This window comes from Ahaetulla prasina, chromosome 1 (genome assembly GCF_028640845.1).
Source record: "Ahaetulla prasina isolate Xishuangbanna chromosome 1, ASM2864084v1, whole genome shotgun sequence".
Lineage (NCBI taxonomy): Eukaryota > Metazoa > Chordata > Lepidosauria > Squamata > Colubridae > Ahaetulla > Ahaetulla prasina.
This window is the reverse complement of record NC_080539.1, coordinates 4822577-4843290: the sequence shown is the minus strand read 5'-3', so window position 1 is coordinate 4843290 and position 20714 is coordinate 4822577. Positions and strand designations below refer to the sequence as shown.

Here is a 20714-nt window from a genome sequence, read left to right as displayed (position 1 = left end):
GATAAAAATGTTGCAACAGAAAAAAAAAATAACAACAGAAAGGGGGGGAAAACAACGGAGTGGATTTTTGTCTCAAGTATTCCAAACTCTTGTAAAATGTTCTCGCGCGTGGCAAGCGCTGGAGATCGGAGGAAGTTTCGGATTTATTTGGAGAAAGGAAAAAGGAGAAAAAAAAAGAAGACGGACGACGGATGACTTCCAAATTGCATTAAAGGAGAAAGTAGAAAAGCCGGAATCTGGAACAATTCAGCAAAAAAACCCCTGAATTAACGTCTAAAAACCCGACTAGAGTTGTTGTTTCGCCTTAAACGGACACATTTGCAAATGAAAAGAAAAGAAAATGAAAAGAAACAGGAAACGCACAAAAGTTCATTGCTTTTTTTTTTTCTTGCATTTTTTTCTCAGATGCTGAAATGTTGTTTTTGCAAAGTGAGAGAGGCGTGGAATCGCCCCCCTTTTTTTTTGGGAAGGCAAAGAGACGAGAGAGAAAAGTAGAAGGGTCCCAATTTTTTTTCTCTAAAAAAAAAAAAAATTGTTCGTCTCCGAGGTCTTTTCTCTTTTTTTTTCCAGACTGGCCCAAATGCCCGAGACAAAGAATCCAGTTAATGGAATACTTCATTCTTTCAAAGGATCTTTCCCAAAAAATTGGTTTCAGGGTTTTTAAGATTGCTCCTTCTGTCGGCTGCAAAGCCCTCTCTGACAGACCAAAGGTACCCTGAGCCTTTCTGATTGCAAATGTCTTTTTTTACTTTCTTTTTTTAAAGTTTGCAACAACAACAACAAACAAACAAACAAACAAAAAAAACGCAGGTCGGAAACCTAAGGGGCAATTTTTTTCTTCTTCTCCGTGCCTAACTGTAGTCCAGAAGGAGAACGCTTGGTAGAAAGAGCTGGGAAACTTTCTTCAATTGGGTCTCAACAGAGAGAGAAAGAGGTAAGTAAGCCTCTTCTCACCCGTTAATTAGGGTGTCGGGCACTGGGCAGGCAGCCGTGAGGAAGGGGTTTTTGGGGAAGCTCCTGAAGATCATAGCTGAGAAAATTTCCATTTTAAATTCATTACTACTGACTGCCAACAGGTTGGAGGCCTGATCGTAGCATTTTTTGCCTTTAAAGAAAAAAGGCCTCTGATGATCAGGCAACAATGCTCGGATCAGGTGATCCGTCTGAACCAGGAGCATTTCACCCAGATCCTTTTTGGCATCCTGAGAGCTGAGAAACTGGTTTATGCTGGGAGTCTGCACCGAATCCCCAGCCAGCCTGCTTTAAGAGGAGGACTTCACTCCCAGAATCCCCAGCCAGCCATGCTTTAAGAGGTGGACTTCCACTCCCAGAATCCCCAGCCAGCCTGCTTTAAGAGGGACTTCCCTCCCAGAATCCCCAGCCAGCCTGCTTTAAGAGGTGGACTTCCTCCCAGAATCCCCAGCCAGCCTGCTTTAAGAGGAGGACTTCCACTCCCAGAATCCCCAGCCAGCCTGCTTTAAGAGGTGGACTTCACTCCCAGAATCCCCAGCCAGCCTGCTTTAAGAGGAGGACTTCCTCCCAGAATCCCCAGCCAGCCTGCTTTAAGAGGAGGACTTCACTCCCAGAATCCCCAGCCAGCCTGCTTTAAGAGGGTGGACTTCCACTCAGAATCCCCAGCCAGCCTGCTTTAAGAGGGTGGACTTCCACTCCCAGAATCCCCAGCCAGCCTGCTTTAAGAGGTGGACTTCCACTCCCAGAATCCCCAGCCAGCCTGCTTTAAGAGGGTGGACTTCCTCCCAGAATCCCCAGCCAGCCTGCTTTAAGAGGAGGACTTCCTCCCAGAATCCCCAGCCAGCCTGCTTTAAGAGGTGGACTTCACTCCCAGAATCCCCAGCCAGCCTGCTTTAAGAGGGGTGACTTCACTCCCAGAATCCCCAGCCAGCCTGCTTTAAGAGGGGTGACTTCACTCCCAGAATCCCCCAGCCAGCCTGCTTTAAGAGGTGGACTTCACTCCCAGAATCCCCAGCCAGCCTGCTTTAAGAGGAGGACTTCCACCCCAGAATCCCAGCCAGCCTGCTTTAAGAGGGTGGACTTCCACCCCAGAATCCTCAGCCAGCCTGCTTTAAGAGGGTGGACTTCCTCCCAGAATCCCAGCCAGCCTGCTTTAAGAGGGAGGACTTCACCCCAGAATTCCCCAGCCAGCCTGCTTAAGAGGGAGGACTCACCCCAGAACCCCAGCCAGCCTGCTTTAAGAGGGGGATCAGTCCAGCCTGCTTTAAGAGGGTGGAGGAAGAACCCCAGCCAGCCTGCTTTAAGAGGAGGACTTCCACCCCAGAATCCCCAGCCAGCCTGCTTTAAGAGGTGGACTTCACTCCCAGAATCCCAGCCAGCCTGCTTTAAGAGGTGGACTTCCACCCCAGAATTCCCCAGCCTGCTTTAAGAGGGAGGACTCACCCCACAATTCCCCAGCCAGCCTGCTTTAAGATGGGTGGACTTCCACTCCCAGAATCCCCCAGCCAGCCTGCTTTAAGAGGGGTGGATTTCCACTCCCAGAATTCCCCAGCCAGCCTGCTTTAAGAGAGGTGGATTTCCACTCCCAGAATTCCCCAGCCAGCCTGCTTTAGGAGAGGTGGACTTCCACTCCCAGAATTCCCCAGCCAGCCTGCTTTAAGAGGGGTGGATTTCCACTCCCAGAATTCCCCAGCCAGCCTGCTTTAAGAGAGGTGGACTTCCACTCCCAGAATTCCCCAGCCAGCCATGCTTTAAGAGGGGTGGACTTCACCCCAGAATCCCAGCCAGCCTGCTTTAAGAGGGTGGACTTCCACCCCAGAATCTCAGCCAGCCTGCTTAAGAGGGAGGACTTCACCCCAGAATTCCCCAGCCAGCCTGCTTTAAGAGATTTGGCTTCCCCCAGCCTGCTTTAAGAGGAGGACTTCCACCCCAGAATCCCCCAGCCAGCCTGCTTTAAGAGGGGTGACTTCACTCCCAGAATCCCCAGCCAGCCTGCTTTAAGAGGAGGACTTCCACCCCAGAATCTCAGCCAGCCTGCTTTAAGAGGGTGGACTTCACCCCAGAATCCCAGCCAGATGCTTTAAGAGGGGTGGACTTCCACTCCCAGAATTCCCCAGCCAGCCTGCTTTAAGAGGGGAGGACTTCCACTCCCAGAATCCCCCAGCCAGCCTGCTTTAAGAGGGGAGGACTTCCACTCCCAGAATTCCCCAGCCAGCCTGCTTTAAGAGGGGAGGACTTCCACTCCCAGAATTCCCCAGCCAGATGCTTTAAGAGGGGAGGACTTCCACTCCCAGAATTCCCCAGCCAGCCTGCTTTAAGAGGGGAGGACTTCCACTCCCAGAATCCCCCAGCCAGCCTGCTTTAAGAGGGGAGGACTTCCACTCCCAGAATCCCCCAGCCAGATGCTTTAAGAGGGGTGGACTTCCACTCCCAGAATCCCCCAGCCAGATGCTTTAAGGGGGGTGGACTTCCAAGAATCTCAGCCAGCCTGCTTTAAGAGGGGTGACTTCCACCCCAGAACCCCCAGCCAGATGTGACTTCCACTCCCAGAATCCCCCAGCCAGATGCTTTAAGAGGGGAGGACTTCCACTCCCAGAATCCCCCAGCCAGATGCTTTAAGAGGGGTGGACTTCCACTCCCAGAATCCCCCAGCCAGATGCTTTAAGAGGGGAGGACTTCCACTCCCAGAATCCCCCAGCCAGCAATGCTTTAAGAGGGGAGGACTTCCACTCCCAGAATCCCCCAGCCAGCCTGCTTTAAGAGGGGAGGACTTCCACTCCTAGAATCCCCCAGCCAGCCTGCTTTAAGAGGGGAGGACTTCCACTCCCAGAATCCCCCAGCCAGCCTGCTTTAAGAGGGGTGGACTTCCACTCCCAGAATTCCCCAGCCAGCCTGCTTTAAGAGGGGAGGACTTCCACTCCCAGAATTCCCCAGCCAGCTTGCTTTAAGAAGGGTGGACTTCCACTCCCAGAATTCCCCAGCCAGCTTGCTTTAAGAGGGGTGGAGTTCCACTCCCAGAATCCCCCAGCCAGCTTGCTTTAAGAGGGGTGGAGTTCCACTCCCAGAATCCCCCAGCCAGCCTGCTTTAAGAGGGGAGGGCTTCCACTCCCAGAATTCCCCAGCCAGCCTACTTTAAGAGGGGTGGACTTCCACTCCCAGAATCCCCCAGCCAGATGCTTTAAGAAGGGTGGATTTCCACTCCCAGAATTCCCCAGCCAGCCTGCTTTAAGAGGGGAGGGCTTCCACTCCCAGAATTCCCCAGCCAGCCTGCTTTAGGAGGGGAGGACTTCCATTCCCAAAATTCCCCAGCCAGCCTACTTTAAGAGGGGTGGACTTCCACTCCCAGAATCCCCCAGCCAGATGCTTTAAGAAGGGTGGATTTCCACTCCCAGAATCCCCCAGCCAGCATGGGAGTTGAAGTCCACAAGTCTTAAAGTTGCCATGATTGGACACCCCTATTGTGGCAGTTCAGCCATTACCTTAGTCACCTTTTCGAGCGCTGCCTCCGGGGGTTGGGCCTGTTGCATGACGTCATTGACGATCATCTTGGCTATCCTCCACGCCATCTCCTCTTGGGCCTAGAAACAGAGCGAAGGAGTCCATCAGCACAGGGCATTCTCGGATTACGACTAGTGAGCAGAAAAAAGCAATTGTTCTGACCCAGCTGCCCAAATACCACCAACCCTCTGAAGTGAACTCAAAGGGGCCTCTGTGGCTCAGGCTGCTAATGCAGTCTGTTATTAACAGCAGCTGCCTGCAATTACTGCAGGTTCAAGCCCCACCAGGCTCAGACTCAGCCTTCCATCCTTTATAAGGTAGGTAAAATGAGGACCCAGATTGTTGGGGGCAATAAGTTGACTTTGTATATAAATATACAAATAGAATGAGACTATTGCTAACATAGTGTAAGCCGCCCTGAGTCTCCGGAGAAGAGCGGGATATAAATGCAAATTAAAAAAAAAAAGATTCCTTTAACAACAACAACAACAACAGAGTTGGAAGGGACCTTGGAGGTCTTCTAGTCCAACCCCCTGCCAAGGCAGGAAATCCTACACCATCTCAGTCAGATGGTTATCCAACATTTTCTTAAAAATTTCCAGTGTTGGAGCATTCACAACTTCTGCAGGCAAGTCGTTCCACTTATTAATTGTTCTCACGGTCAGGAAATTTCTCCTTAGTTCTAAGTTGCTTCTTTCCTTGATTAGTTTCCACCCATTGCTTCTTGTTCTGCCCTCAGGTGCTTTGGAGGATAGCCTGACTCCCTCTTCTTTGGGGCAGCCCCTGAGATATTGGAACACTGCTATCATGTCTCCCCTAGTCCTTCTTTTCATTAAACTAGACATACCCAGTTCCTGCAACCGTTCTTCATATGTTTTATCCTCCAGTCCCCTAATCATCTTTATTGCTCTTCTCTGCACTCTTTCTAGAGTCTCAGCATCTTTTTTACATCGTGGCGACCAAAACTGAATGCAGTACCACCTTTCTTGTCGCCATTGTGAAGTGAACGTGGCTTTTCCATGGACTTTGCTTGTCGCAAAAAGGTGTTCAAGTGACACTCCCCCCACCTGGGGCACTGCAACCGTTGTAAGTACATGCCAGTTGCCAAGTGGATGAATTTTGATCATGTGACCAAAGGGTAGCTGCAACCGTCGTAAGTGTGAGAAATGGTCATAAGTCACCTTTTTTCAGCGCCCTTATAACTTTCAATGGTCCCTGAATAAAAGGTTATGAGTTTGAAGATTTCCTGTATTTGTTTAATGACTTTTCAAAGTTACTAAGGCACTGAAAAGTGTGATTTATGACCAGTCCTCACACTTACGACTATCACATCTGCGTGATCATGTTATCAACATTTGGGGCCTTGATAACTTGCAAGTATTTACAATGGTTGCAGCATCGCAGAGTCACTATTCCATCCCAACTGGCTTCTAATAAGTGAATGGGAAAAGCTAGATTCACTCATTGACCATGTGACTCACGTAACGACCGTGGCAAAAAGGATGATAAAATTGTGTGTGGCTCACTTAAGGAACGAATAAACCTGATCAAAGGGTTAACTTCGCAATTATTCAGAGGAGCTTCCCTGCAATCATTTTTTTTTTTAATTCTGGGGAGGAATTTTGGGTGGTCCTGACCTAAAACCTGCCTGTCCACCAGAGACGCAAAGTAGGGTCTCTTTCAGGCACCAAAGAAATATATCATATATTTCCTATCGGTAATGAGCGCCTTACCTCATCTGTATTTCCTTGCACCCATTTCTTCATTGCTTGTGAAAACATGGACCCTGGGAGGAGAAGGAAAAGAAGGGCTGAGAAATCTCATGTTTTACGGAATCAACATGACTAGCTGGGGAATTCTGGGAGTGGAAGTCCTCCCCTCTTAAAGCAGGCTGGCTTAGGACCTGGAGGAAGTCCTCCCCGCGTAAAACATGCTGGCTGGGGGATTCTGGGAGTCGAAGTCCTCCCCTCTTAAAGCATGCTGGCTGGGGGATTCTGGGAGTGGAAGTCTTCCCCTCTTAAAGCATGCTGGCTGGGGGATTCTGGGAGTGGAAGTCCTCCCCTCTTAAAACATGCTGGCTGGGGGATTCTGGGAGTCGAAGTCCTCCCCTCTTAAAGCATGCTGGCTGGGGGATTCTGGGAGTGGAAGTCTTCCCCTCTTAAAGCATGCTGGCTGGGGGATTCTGGGAGTGAAGTCCTCTTAAAGCAGGCTGGCTGGGGATTCTGGGAGGAAGTCCTCCTCTAAAGCAGGCTGGCTGGGGAATTCTGGGAGGAAGTCCTCCCTCTTAAAGCATGCTGGCTGGGGATTCTGGGAGTGGAAGTCCTCCTCTTAAAGCAGGCTGGCTGGGGAATTCTGGGAGTGAAGTCCTCCTCTTAAAACAGGCTGGCTGGGGATTCTGGGAGGAAGTCCTCCTCTTAAAACAGGCTGGCTGGGGATTCTGGGGTGGAAGTCCTCCTCTAAAGCAGGCTGGCTGGGGATTCTGGGAGTGAAGTCCTCTTAAAGCAGGCTGGCTGGGGATTCTGGGAGTGAAGTCCTCTTAAAGCAGGCTGGCTGGGGATTCTGGGAGTGGAAGTCCACCTCTTAAAGCAGGCTGGCTGGGGATTCTGGGAGGAAGTCCTCTTAAAGCAGGCTGGCTGGGGATTCTGGGAGTGAAGTCCTCTTAAAGCAGGCTGGCTGGGGATTCTGGGAGTGAAGTCCTCCTTAAAGCAGGCTGGCTGGGGATTCTGGAGTGGAAGTCCTCTTAAAGCAGGCTGGCTTGGGGATTCTGGGAGGAAGTCCTCTTAAAGCAGGCTGGCTGGGGATTCTGGGAGTGAAGTCCTCTTAAAGCAGGCTGGCTTGGGGATTCTGGAGTGGAAGTCCTCCTTAAAGCAGGCTGGCTTGGGGATTCTGGAGTGGAAGTCCTCTTAAAGCAGGCTGGCTGGGGATTCTGGGAGGAAGTCCTCCTCTAAAGCATGCTGGCTGGGGATTCTGGAGTGGAAGTCCATCCCTCTTAAAGCATGCTGGCTGGGGATTCTGGGAGGAAGTCCTCTTAAAGCAGGCTGGCTTGGGGATTCTGGAGGAAGTCCTCCTCTTAAAGCATGCTGGCTGGGGGATTCTGGAGTGGAAGTCCTCCTCTAAAGCATGCTGGCTGGGGATTCTGGGAGTGAAGTCCTCCTCTAAAGCAGGCTGGCTGGGGATTAGAGGAAGTCCTCCTCAAAGCAGGCTGGCTTGGGGATTCTGGAGTGGAAGTCCTCCTCTAAAGCATGCTGGCTGGGGATTCTGGGAGTGGAAGTCCTCCTCTAAAGCATGCTGGCTGGGGATTCTGGAGTGGAAGTCCTCCTCTAAAGCAGGCTGGGGATTCTGGGAGTGAAGTCCTCAAAGCAGGCTGGCTGGGGATTCTGGGAGGAAGTCCTCCTCTAAAGCAGGCTGGCTGGGGATTCTGGAGGAAGTCCTCCTCTTAAAGCAGGCTGGCTGGGGGATTCTGGAGGAAGTCCTCCTTAAAGCAGGCTGGCTGGGGATTCTGGAGTGGAAGTCCTCTTAAAGCAGGCTGGCTGGGGATTCTGGGAGGAAGTCCTCCCTCTTAAAGCAGGCTGGCTGGGGATTCTGGGATAAACTCCTCTTAAAGCAGGCTGGCTGGAGGATTCTGGGAGGAAGTCCTCCTCTTAAAGCATGGCTGGCTGGGGGATTCTGGGAGTGGAAGTCCTCTCCTCTTAAAGCATGCTGGCTGGGGAATTCTGGGAGTGGAAGTCCACCCCTCTTAAAGCAGGCTGGCTGGGGAATTCTGGGAGTGGAAGTCCTCCGTTCTTAAAGCAGGCTGGCTGGGGAATTCTGGGATTGGAAGTCCACCCCTCTTAAAGCATGGCTGGCTGGGGGATTCTGGGAGTGGAAGTCCTCTCCTCTTAAAGCAAAGTGGCTGGGGGATTCTGGGAGTGGAAGTCCACCCCTCTTAAAGCATGCTGGCTGGGGGATTCTGGGAGTGGAAGTCCATCCCTCTTAAAACCTGCTGGCTGGGGGATTCTGGGAGTGGAAGTCCACCCCTCTTAAAGCCTGCTGGCTGGGGGATTCTGGGAGTGGAAGTCCATCCCTCTTAAAACCTGCTGGCTGGGGGATTCTGGGAGTGGAAGTCCACCCCTCTTAAAGCATGCTGGCTGGGGGATTCTGGGAGTGGAAGTCCACCCCTCTTAAAGCAGGCTGGCTGGGGGATTCTGGGAGTGGAAGACCACCCATCTCAAAGCATGCTGGCTGGGGGATTCTGGGAGCTGAAATCCACCCTGGTAAGGCCGCGAAACCTCGGCTGAGGAGAATCTTCCCTTGAGGAGGAAAATGCAGCTCACCTTCGTCATCCTTCTGCAAGTTAAAATCACAGTAATTTAAAACTGACCATGGAAGAGAACTGTGAAGGAGGGACTTGAGCAAATCCCTTCCAAAGAACTGGCTGCAAGTCGCTTTCATACACACCCCTAGCTCTGTCATAACTTCGACGGGAGGCTAAATGAATAGTCCTAACTGGAGGACGAACTATATTGTGACAGGGTTGGGATAATTCAATCTTGGAAGCCTCCCCCAAATTTGTCACGTCTCAGCCTAAAGAAAATCAAGGCAGGGTTCTCTTGAGTTTCTTTCTCACCTGTGCTCTAACTTTCTGAACAGATTTTAACTCTCTGAAGCTCTGCTCTGGATCGCTTTCACCAGAAGGGGCCATCCGGAACATTAGGTTAAAACCAGACGGACATTTTAAAAGCCAACAGGCCCATCCCAGGTTTCGGAAACCCCTCAGCTGAGCTCTTCCGGCTGCAGGAGAGGCGTCTGTCTGGGTTCCCGGCTGCCGCTCGGCATGAAGGAAAAAAACCAACAACCCTTACCCAGCGTAAGTCCGTTGATACAGAGACTCGGGGTCCAGGCTGGCAGCATCGACAATTATTGCTTCATCAAAGTTTTTCAGGATTTTTACGTTGGCTTTTTTGAGGCTGGGCTGTGATGTAACGTTCGGGTATTATGATCCGGAGAACGGGAAGAAGAGGATGAGGGGGGAAAGAAAAAATGAACCTCATATAACTGTATATCTGGATTAAACTTTTCATAAAAGGACTGTCTGTCTGTCTCTAATATCTCTCTTTCTTTCTATTTATCTAGCTATCATCTATCTATATCTAATATCTTTCTCTCTCACTATCTAATCTCTGTCTCTATCATCTATCCATCTTCCATCCATCCATTTATACACCCATCTATCCATCCATCCCTCTATCTATCTATCTATCTATCTATCTATCTATCTATCTATCTATCTATCTATCTATCTATCTATCTATCTATCTATCTATCATCTATCTCCATCCATCTTTATACCTATCTGTCTATACTTATCTTTCTATCTTTTTCTATATATCTCTCTCCTTCTATCCATCCATCCATCCATCCATCCATCCATCCATCCATCCTCTATTTATCTATCTCCATCCATCTTTATACCTATCTGTCTATACTTATCTTTCTCTATCTCTATCTCTTTCTAGATCTTTCCATCCATCTTTCATCCATCCATCTTTCCATCCATCCATCCATCCAACTCTATCTATCTATCTATCTATCTATCTATCTATCTATCTATCTATCTATCTATCTCATCTATATATCTCATCTATATATCTACTTCAATCTATCTATTCTCTCTTTATCTCCCTATCTACCTGCCTGCCTGCCTGCCTGCCTATCTATCTGGAATTCACGCTGGCTGTGGAATTCTGGGAGTTGAAGTCCCCTAAATGCCCAAACCCACCCTCTAGCTTCAACTTCTCTGCTCCAAATTGAGCCTGAAGACTCACCATCTGCCTTTAGTAGCCTATTGTTGGTGGCCTGGTTTTCCTTTCCTTTTCTTTTTTGCTGGCCGTGACACGTAAAGGCGGATTTAGATTTTTGCCAAGTATCAAACACCGCTACAGGGTTGATGGGCATTGTTGCGGAAGGCTGCAGACGGGGCGCGACGCGCGCCTCCAAAATCTAACTGTGCCTTGTGCAGAGGTGTGTGTCTTCCTGTTGATTGCTCAACGCCACTTCCTGTTCTGTGCTTGGCTGTTTGAATTTCCCCCAGTCAGATTTTGACATTTGCAGAAATATAAATGGAACACCTAGGTCAGGGGTCTGCAAACTTGGCTCTTTTAAGACTTGTGGACTTCAACTCCCAGAGTTCCTCAGCCAGCAAAGCTGGGAGTTGAAGTCCACAAGTCTTAAAAGAGCCAAGTTTGCAGACCCCTGACCTAGGCAATCCTCCTTGAACGACAGAAACGTACGTTCCCTGACGCGCTGTGCCGGAGAAGTCTGCTCAATCCTTAAAGCATCCGTCTAATTTCAAATTTTAATTGTCACTCCCGGTTTTCCAAGCTGTATTTTCTCACAGTTAATTGACTTCACTGGCTAAAGTCCAGAGGACCTGATAAGTTACTGTGTTTCCCCAAAAATAAGACCTCATCTGACATGTTGTCCACTGACTCTCCTTACTTGCTCGCGTCACAGAAGTGGGTTTCACATTTTACCACCGGTTCGCCATGCACCGAAAACGAGCGCTTTAGAAAACATGGCTAAATAGGATGGCGTAGCATCGGGGCGGGTCCACCCGTGGGTCGCCACTACCGGTTCGCCCGAACTGGTCTGAACCGACTGAACATCACCACTGGCGCGTCGCCCCAGGCCTCCTCTTCACAGTCAGAGGCCTTCCAAGAATTTCCTTAGCTTCGTATAGTTGCAGCCAGGCCTCACACACCCCGACACCTGCCTTGCCGGCCAGAGGTGGGTTTCAGCAGGTTCTGATCAGTTCTGGAGAACCGGTAACGGAAATTTTTAAGTAGTTCGGAGAACTGGCAGGAGAAATGCTGACTGGCCCCGCCCCCATCTATTCTCTGCCTCCCAAGTCCCAGCTGATCGGGAGGAAATGGGGATTTTGCAGTAACCTTCCCCTGCCACCCCAACAAGCCACACCCACAGAACCGGTAGTAAAAAAATTTGAAACCCACCACTGCTCTGGCTTGCCCCAGAGTGGGGTGGGAATGGAGATTGTGCAATATCCTTCCCCTAGGAGTGGGGAGGGAATGGGGATTTTGCAGTATCCTTCCCTTGGAGTGGGGAGGGAATGGGGATTTTGTAGTATCCTTCCCCAGGAGTGGGGTGGGAATGGAGATTTTGCAGTATCCTTCCCTTGGAGTGGGGTGGGAATGGAGATTTTGCAACATCCTTCCCCCAGGAGTGGGGTGGGAATGGGCATTTTGCAGTAACCTTCCTCTACCATGCCCACCAAGCCACACCCACAGAACCGGTAGTAAAAAAATTTTTGAAACCCATCACTGTTGCTGGCCCATTTCTTCTGTAGCCAGCAAAGTTTTCCTGAATTCCTCTGCAGCCGATAATGGCTGTTATCGGCTGCAGAGGCCTTCCCGAAAACCCTGCCAACCGCAGAAGAAATGGGCCTGCAAAGCAGGTGTGCGAGACCGGCTGCAACTATCCGAAGGTAAGCAGGAGGGCAGCTCCACCCCCACCATAGCTTAATTCTTACCCGTGCACTCTGGAGTGGGCGGGGTCTTAATTAGGGCTTATTGTGGGGGGGGGGTGCTAGGGCTTATATTAGGTGCACGGGTAAAAATCAAGCTAGGACTAACTTTCTGAATAGGTCATCTTTTCGGGGAAACATGGTAGTCACTAGAGCGTTTAAGAAGAGGCAGAAAAAAAGAGAGCCCGTAGGAAGACTTAAGGGTTTGGGGTGGGGGGTGGGGGGGCAGAAAGAGACCCTCAAGTATCAACCGAGCACCTGAGAAGTGGCCCCGCTGTCCGCAGCACCCACGTGGGAATAGTGGTCGGAGACGCTGCCAAGACCGTGAACGTTGAAGGCGAGACCTCCGCCGGCAAACTCATCTCCCCGGACCGAATGGATGAGGTCGTTCAAGTATTTGTAATAAAGATTGCTGGACAGGAAGCTGGGCAAGAACACCTGCAAGATGGGAGAGGATGGGAATGAGGGACCAGCCACATCCTTAGAAGAGAACACTGGCAGCTCAGACATGAACGGGGGCGTCCTTGGGGCTCTCTTGAGCCGGCGGGCTGTTTTTGTTGTGTCTGCGCCCCCCAAGCCGGCCCTCCTGCTAGAAAGTGACTTGGAGCAGGGCCTCCTGCCAGAAAATGACTTGGAAAGTGAGGGGGAAGGGCCGTCAGGACTTACCTCAGGAGCACTGGCTTCCCTGGCTCAGCTCCAGGAGCCAGAGGCAGGCCAGGTGGAGGAGATAACAAGGCCTCCGTCCCCTGACTCTTCCCCCCACCCTCCAGGCCACGCCTGCAGACCCAGCTGATAGCAGTCAGGCCTGGCTGGACCCTAGGTTTCGTAAGCAGGAGAGGAGGGAACACAGAAGCAGGGATGGGGCTGGTCTAGGAAGTGCTGAGTCATGGAGCCACACCCCACAGGATATAAAAGGCAGCAAGAGCTGCTGTGCCTCTTTGTAGCAGGCAAATCCACTTATTGACTAAGAGCTGAAGTTTGTTCCTGGGTGACTCCTCAGCATTGAGGGAGATAACAGACACTTGGCAGACGCTGGCTATTCTGCTGCCAGAGCTGATAGTGCCGGCTAATTAAGCCATTACTTGGATGGAGGCGAAGGAGGACAGAACAATTTTGTTTGGCAGATGTCAGTGCTAGAAGGGAGTGGACTTTGCAGACTGGAAGAGAAGAAGTGTGTAGGGGGGACGACAAGGGCGAGGGGGGTCCCATCCTCACCTTCTCCATGGTGGTCCAGGCCTGTCGCAGTGGAGTGGTGAAGCAGTTGGGGAGGGGTCCGCCTTCCCTGCAGATGTTGGACTCGATCTCCAACCGTACGGAGTCATCAAAGCCGAGAGGGTGAGTGGACTGAAGAGAGAAGTACCTACGGGGGGTGTGGGGTGTGGAAGGCAGGCAGAGAGAGAAAGAACGGTAAGATGGAGGCAACGAAGGTGAAAATAGCTTGGGTTCATTCTTTTCAAGCATCCGGTGACTCAAATTTTGGAGTTTTGACCCCTCGGGGGAATGGCCTTAGTTAAATCTGGGATGGTTTGTTGCTCCCATTCACACACACACACACACACACACACATGTGTGATTTATGGAGAGTTTTCCTGATGTTCCCCTCCAGTTCTTCTCACCCGGCCTCAGAACTGTCCCAGATAAATCCAGCCACAAGCAAGCCAATATTAATCCACCAGGCAATGGCCGATAATCCATAAAACAAATGCAAATCTGCTCCCACAAGTAAGTCCACTAAACCAGGGGTCTCCAACCTGGGCAACTTTAAGCCTGGAGGACTTCAACTCCCAGAATTCACCAGCCAGCTTTGCTGGCTGGGGTATTCTGGGAGTTGAAGTCTTCCAGGCTTAAAGTTGCCAAGGTTGGAGACCCCTGCACTAAACCAACTTAAAAGCTACCAGGCCAAACGGAAAGTACACCCGCGAGAGCTCGCTTGTCAGAAGTTCAGAATCTCAAAAAAAGTCCAGCAGGAAGCACGAGTAAACACACAGCCATGAATCAACCACGACTCCCTCCGCCTGCCGTGATTAAATAGCCTCCCGGTACAGCCCATCAACACCGGAGGGGCCTTTTCATCCCGAGTAATCTGGCTGATCTCCATTGCTCCTGCCTTTTCTCTGCCTTGGGTGCTATCGGAGCAGGTGCACAAGGCAGCTACTTCTCCTACTGACCGTTGGCCTTGAAGGGTTTCTCCGGCTGAAGCCCCCTGTAAGTCTCTTTCTACCGGCTGGGCCAGGAATGAGCACATCCTCCTTCGAGCTGGCCTCCGGAGTCATCCAAGGGAAACATCACAGATGGGTATTGTGAGGTCACCCTTGGATGTCTCCCCTGATTCTTCCTCAGAGGTCAGCTCAAGGGAGAATGAACTCATTCCTGGCATATCAGAACAGGGTTGATTGATGGCTCTGAACACCGTCAGAAAGAGATTTGGAGGAGGCTTCAGCTGGAGAAAGCTTGCAGCAGATGGCCAATGAAAAGGAGGAACTGCCTTCTGCACCTGCTCCAAGAGCACGTAAGGCAGAGAAAAGGCAGGAGCAACAGAGATCAGCCAGATTACTCAAGAGAAGAAGGTCCCGCCCATCTTGATGGGCTGCACTGGAAAACTGGCTTTTTCTTTGGTCTGAACTTGGTGATTCGGCTGCAAGCGTTTTGTCACCATTCGTGGAGACATTGTTGATGCGCTTTGAATTGTGCTCGTCAGACAGACGAGCACAATTCGAAACGCACAGACGTCGTCTCCTCGAATGGTGACGAAACATTTGCAGCCGAATCACCCAGCTCAGAGCTCAGACCAACAACCAACTCCCAAGCCCAGATATTTCTATTCATATACATTTCAGCTGGCTATTTATTATACATAGAATCTCCTGCTTGAGCAGGGGGCTGGACTAGAAGACCTCCAAGGTCCCTTCTAGCTCTGTTCTGATTCTGATTCTTACAACTGCCAGAGGGAGGCAATTGCTGGGAATGATGTGTGGTTGTTTTTCTGGCTTTTTGCTCGCTCCTCGTGCTTCCTTCTTTTTTAAAAAAAGTTTTTTATTTTTTTCTCTTCATAACAAACATTACATCGTTAATCAATCGGTGTGTCATCTGGGTACAGATTTTTTGTGTCATCATATTTAACACCTACCACCATTTTCTTAATATGTATATATCTTTATTGATTGTTTCCTGATTGCTTATTTGTACCCTATGATTATCATTAAGTGTTGTACCTTAGAATCCTTGATGAACGGATCTTTTCTTTTATGTACACTGAGAGCATCTGCACCAAGACAAATTCCTTGTGTGTCCAATCACACTTGGCCAATAAAAAAATCTATTCTATTCTTTTACATTTCAATTTAATATATCTCCTATTAAAACATTTTCCTTCCAAATTTATTTAGTTTTATACCACTTTTTGTCCATATTCATTTTCTATCCAATGATTTAAATTGCCCCCAGATGTTATAATACTCCGATTCTTCCTTCCCTTTAATTGCCAATGTTAATCTCTTCATTTCTGCACATTCACAGCGGAAAAAAATCCCTACAGAGGGAGAGGTAATTAAGAAAATATACCTCTCCCTCTGTAGGGATTTTTCCCCGCTTTCCAATTCTGTGCAAATACAATTCTAGCTGCAGTTATACCATGAATAATCAAATATACATTTCCTTTACTAAATTTCTTGTGCTTCCTGCTTGACTGTGTTTGGGATTATGCCTTGGAAACTCCGAATGCCTCTTGCCAAGCGAGCTCTCGTACGTGTGCGTTCGTGTGTGTGTATTATAAGTTTTGCCTGATGGATTTAGGTTTATTTGGTGGACTTATTTGTTTGAGCAACTCTGAATTATTGTATGGACTACTGGCCCATTGCTTTGTGGACTAATTTTGGCTTGCTTGTGGCTGGACTTAGTTGGGGCAGTTCTGAGGCTGGATGACGGGAATTGCTGGGGAACATTAATAAACTCGCTCCACCAAAGTTACTTGTGTGGGTGTGGGTGTGGCGGCACAGGCATTGGGAGGGGAAGGGAGAGTGAAACAGTGACCCACCCCAGCCCTCTGGGAATTGAACCCAACATTTCTCTTGCTAAGCGAGGCAGTGGTTAAGTGGATTTTGCCCTGTTTTACGGTTTAAATTGGCTCCATTTTAAATTTCTTTTGCCGCGCTAGTTAAGGGAATCAAAATGCAGTTGTTAAGTGAGTCACATGGTTGTTAAGTGAATCTGGCTTCCCCATGGGCTTTGATTGTCCAGAACAGGGGTCTCCAACCTTGGCAAAGCTGGCCGAGGAACTCTGGGAGTTGAAGTCCACAAGTCTTAAAGCTGCCAAGGCTGGAGACCCCTGGTCCAGAAGGTCGCAGAAGGGGACCGGACCCTGCCCCTCGCCAGGGCTAGTCAAGATGAAAACTAAGGGTGCTGGGTGAGGTGGGGAGCAAGAGAGGCGTTAAGGATGAGGCTTACTTATCGTACAAAATCATGGCATCGTTCTGGGCCTCCTGCCCATCGTACTGGCCTTCCTTGGCCGCCAGCTGGGACTGGAAATTGTCTGCCGCCAGCCAGAATTGCAGGATGTTCACGGCGTCTTCTTTCTCCATGAACTGGTAAAAAGGCAAAGAGGAGAAGGTGAGCGCAGCGGGTTTTTTTAAAAATTTGAATTTATATCCTGCCCTTCTCCGAAGACTCAGGGCGGCTTACACTATGTCAAGCAATAGTCTTCATCCTATTTGTATATTATATACAAAGTCAACTTTTATTGCCCCCAACAATCTGGGTCCTCATTTTACCTACCTTACAAAGGATGGAAGGCTGAGTCAACCTTGGGCCTGGTGGGACTAGAACCTGCAGTAATTGCAAGCAGCTGCTGTTAATAACAGACTGTCTTAGCAGCCTGCGCCACCAGAGGCCCATGTTTCTCCTTGAAGTGCAAAGTGAAGGTTTCTCCTTGAAGTGCAAAAATCCACTCTAGGTGGGTAAAGGGAAGGGGATGAGAAAGGGGAAAAAAAAGGAAAGGAAGGAGTGGAGGAAGCAAGGAAAGGAGAAAGGGGAAAGGAAAGGAGGGAGGGAAGGGAAGGGAAAGGAAAGGAGCATGGGAAGGAAATAGAGAAGAATAAAGAGAAGGGAAAGAAGGAGAGGAGAGGAGAAAGGATATAGAGAAGAATAACACGGGAAAGAAAAGGAGGAGAGGAAAGAAAAAGAGGAGAGGAAAGGAAAGGAAATGAGAGGAAAGGAAAAGATAGGAAAGGAGAGGAGAGGAGAGGAGAGGAAAGGAAAGGAAGGAAAGGAAAGGATAGGAAAGGAAAGGAAAGGGAAAGGGAAAGGGAAAGGAAAATGTTGGAAGGGAAGGGGAAACAAGGAAATGGGGACATCAGAGTTAAAAGGAAGGAAAGGAAACAAAGAAAGAGGAAAGGAAACAAGGAAGGAAGGAGAAAGAGGGAAGGAAAGGAAAAGAAAGAGGGAAGGAAGGAAAAGAAGAGAGAAAGGAGGAGGGAAGGGAAAGGGAAAAAAGGATGGATAGATGGGTAGGTAGGTAGGTAAAAAGAAAGAGAAAGGGAAAGAGGGAAGAAAAGGAAAGAGGGAAGGAAGGGAGATGAACAGTGAAAGGAAAAGGAAAACAAGGAAAGGGGGAAAAAGGAAGAAAAAGAAAAGAAAGAGGCAGAGAAAGGGAAGGAAAAAGTCCTCATGCAGCATTACCCTTATCTTTTAAAAAACAACAACAAAAAACAAAGGGTATCCTTGAGAATGTTTTACATTAAGCTCCTGAATCAAAGATTCGATCGTGAAAAGCTCGCAGATCGAGTGACACTCTTGGGTTCCACATCAGAGGAAAAAGGACCCACTAATGAAAAACGCCACAGACTGTGCAACGAAGGGACAGGTTTCACAACCGGCAACCACGCAAATCAACACCTTATGCAGAAAACGACATCTTTTTGGGGAAGAGAAGCGCATGAAATACAATTTGACAATTCGCCAGACTTCTTCCCAGCTGCGAAAATACAATTCTGCTTTTGCTAAATTCAGGATGGCTTTTTCGCACCTCCAGCCAGGCATAAGAGGTTCAGCGGTGAGCAGAGAACAAGTGTTTTTCAGGTGAGCAAAGCCCCCGTGCGCAGAGAACCGTCTAATACAGGCAGTCCTCGACTTATGACCACAATTGAGCCCCAGAAATTTCTGTTGCTGAGTGGGACCTGTTTGTTAAGTGGTTCTTGCCCCATTTTATGACCTTTCTCGCCGCGGTTGTTAAGTGAATCCAGCCTCCCCTTTATTTGGCTTGTCAAAGGGGATCATGTGACCAACCCCCCACCCTGGGACACTGCAACCGTCGTAAATATGAGTCGGTTGACAGGCGCCTGAATTTGGATTACGTGACCGCGAGGACGCTGCAACGGTCGTAAGGGTGAAAAACAGCCGTAAAGTCACTTGGTTTCAAGGCCATTGTAACATCGAACGGTCACCAAATGAACTGTTGTAAGTCAAGGACTACAATATCCAATTGTCCAGTTTGTCAATTTCAAGACCAATCCAATTTGTCAATTTCCAATTTGTCAATTTCAAGACCTACGGACTTCATAGGTCTTCCTATGGTATCAATTTGTCAATTTCAAGACCTACGGACTTCAACTCCCAATTTGGATATCCAATCTGTCAATTTCATGGATGTCAACTCCCAATTTGTCAATTTCAAGATCTATGGACGTCATAGGTCTTCCTATGATATCCAATTTGTCAATTTCAAGAAGTCCACAAGGCTTAAAGTTGCCAAGGTTAGATACCCCTGGTCTACTATATCTTGGAGAGCGAAGGAACGGGGAAAAACAACAACATCTTCGGAGCGTGTGTAAAGTTGCGAAGTTTGCTTTCGCAACTAACTCTGAGCTTTTACGCACACACAAACAATCCTTCCCGTAATTCTTTCCCGTAATGCAGTGCTTCTCAATTATTTTCTGTCATGCCCCCCTAGGAAGAAGAACATTTTCAGCGACTGTAACGGGCTTAGCTTGTTTTGACAGTGTTTGCCAAGGTCAAACGCGCCCCCCTTTACGGAGCCTTGCGCCCCCCCTGGGGGGCCCGCCCCACTATTTGAGAAGCACTGCCGTAATGTATGGATGACAGCCACCTTTCTTTTTTTTTTTTAATTGAAAAAGTTTTAACAAACAAAAACATTTCCCTTTTACCCTCCCCCACAAACTCCCTCCCCTCCTTCACCCCCCGGCTTCCCGGGTCAATCACAAGGTATTGTTATAGATAAACCATAGAATAAAATTTTCCCTTCTAATCCAATTAACCTCATCCAAATCTTTTCATTTCCTAACCCCCCCATTATATAAAATAATACATCCTAATTATTCAAAGGCAATCTGATATCTCTTAATCTGATATCTGTTTTGTAAATAATCAATCCATTTTTTCCATTCAATTAAATAATTTAATATTTATTTATTTAATTGAATGGACAGCCGCCTTTCTTATTGGGCCGTTATTTATTTTATTTATTTATTTTATTTATTAAATTTTTATACCGCCCTTCTCCCGAAGGACTCAGGGCGGTGTACAGCCAAAATAAAACACAATATATATACAATTAAAATCAAAATTTAAAATAAAGCATATTACAAAAAGGCCAATGTTTAAAAATTTAAATTTAAAATTTAAAAAATGTAAAACCCCACAACAATAAAACCCAGTTTAAAATGTTAAAAAACCATTATGCCAGTCCAGCTTGAATAAATAAGTATGTTTTTAGCTCATGGCGAAGAAGACAAAATGCCACAAACCCAGATTGCCACGAACGGCGGCGCTGAATCAAGCCGCCCAGAATCACTTTGAGCGTGAGGTGGGTGGCATGCAAATTGAAAATAAATCAAATCAAATCTCCCGGGGGTTTTGCCAAGCGTGAGACGAACCCAACAAGGAAAGCAACGCCGCGCCTCACCTCTGAGAAGTAGAAAAGGGCCGATTCACAGAAGAGGATATCGGCTAGGTAGACGGTTCCGCTGGTCAGGACCTCAATCTGGTATTTGCAGAAGTGATGGCTTCGCAGGAATTCGCTAAAGTGCCTGCAAGAGAAGAAAAGAGGGTCACCCCCCACCAGAAGCCAGAAAGTCAGCCCCTCCTTTTCAAGAACTACAGAATGATGGGAGGGACCCTTGGAGATCTTCTAGACCAGTGGTTCTCAACCTTTATAGTGCTGCGACCCCTTTAATACAATTCCCCACGATGTGGCAACCCCCAATCGTAAAATTATTTTCGTTTTGAATTTATGGTGCCTGAAGCCGTATCGGCTAGCGATCTGAACTGCTTGCGATTGCCTTGAGGACGGAGGCATTAAAGCGGAGGCTCCTCCCCTATTAAGTTTATCGCGCCTGAAGCCAGATTAGGCTAGCGATTGGGAGTGATTGCAGCTGGCTTGAGAGGGAGACATCAGAGCACAGATTTCTCTCTTTTTTAATTCATCGCGCCTGAAGCCAAATTCGGCTAGCGGTTTGAAGAGCCTGCAGCTGGCTTGTGGAGTCAACCACTGGAGCGCGATTCTTCGACTCACAAGTATACTTCCCATATTTCCGATGGTCTTAGGCGACCCCTGGCAAATCGTCATTCGACCCCCAACGGGGTCCCGACCCACAGGTTGAGAACCGCTGTTCTAGACCAACCTCCTGTTCAGACACGAAACCCCATAGCAGGAGTGCCGAACTCAAGGCCTGCAGGCCGGATTCTGGCCCATGGGGTGCTTAAATCCGGCCCA

At 48.7% G+C, this 20714-nt stretch overlaps 1 protein-coding gene and 1 long non-coding RNA gene across 2 annotated transcripts in view; both read right to left on the bottom strand.

Annotated features, from left to right (window-relative positions):
• Positions 1 to 1010: 1010 nt before the first annotated feature.
• On the bottom strand, positions 1011 to 6287 carry LOC131188646 (uncharacterized). The gene is made up of 3 exons (XR_009152811.1): positions 6204 to 6287; positions 4452 to 4550; positions 1011 to 1030 (listed from the first exon to the last, which is right to left on the bottom strand). It is a non-coding gene; the product is annotated as an uncharacterized LOC131188646 (long non-coding RNA).
• Positions 6288 to 9290: 3003 nt separating this feature from the next.
• Positions 9291 to 20714, bottom strand: part of AKAP10 (A-kinase anchoring protein 10) — a 60862-nt gene continuing 49438 nt past the window's right edge. Inside the window, exons 8-12 of the mRNA XM_058164040.1 lie at positions 19905 to 20028; positions 16433 to 16569; positions 13205 to 13349; positions 12248 to 12427; positions 9291 to 9421 (exon numbers count right to left, since the gene is read on the bottom strand). Of these exons, the coding sequence (XP_058020023.1) occupies positions 9308 to 9421; positions 12248 to 12427; positions 13205 to 13349; positions 16433 to 16569; positions 19905 to 20028 (700 nt within the window). The 3' untranslated portion in view covers positions 9291 to 9307. The remainder of the gene's footprint in view (positions 9422 to 12247; positions 12428 to 13204; positions 13350 to 16432; positions 16570 to 19904; positions 20029 to 20714) is intronic.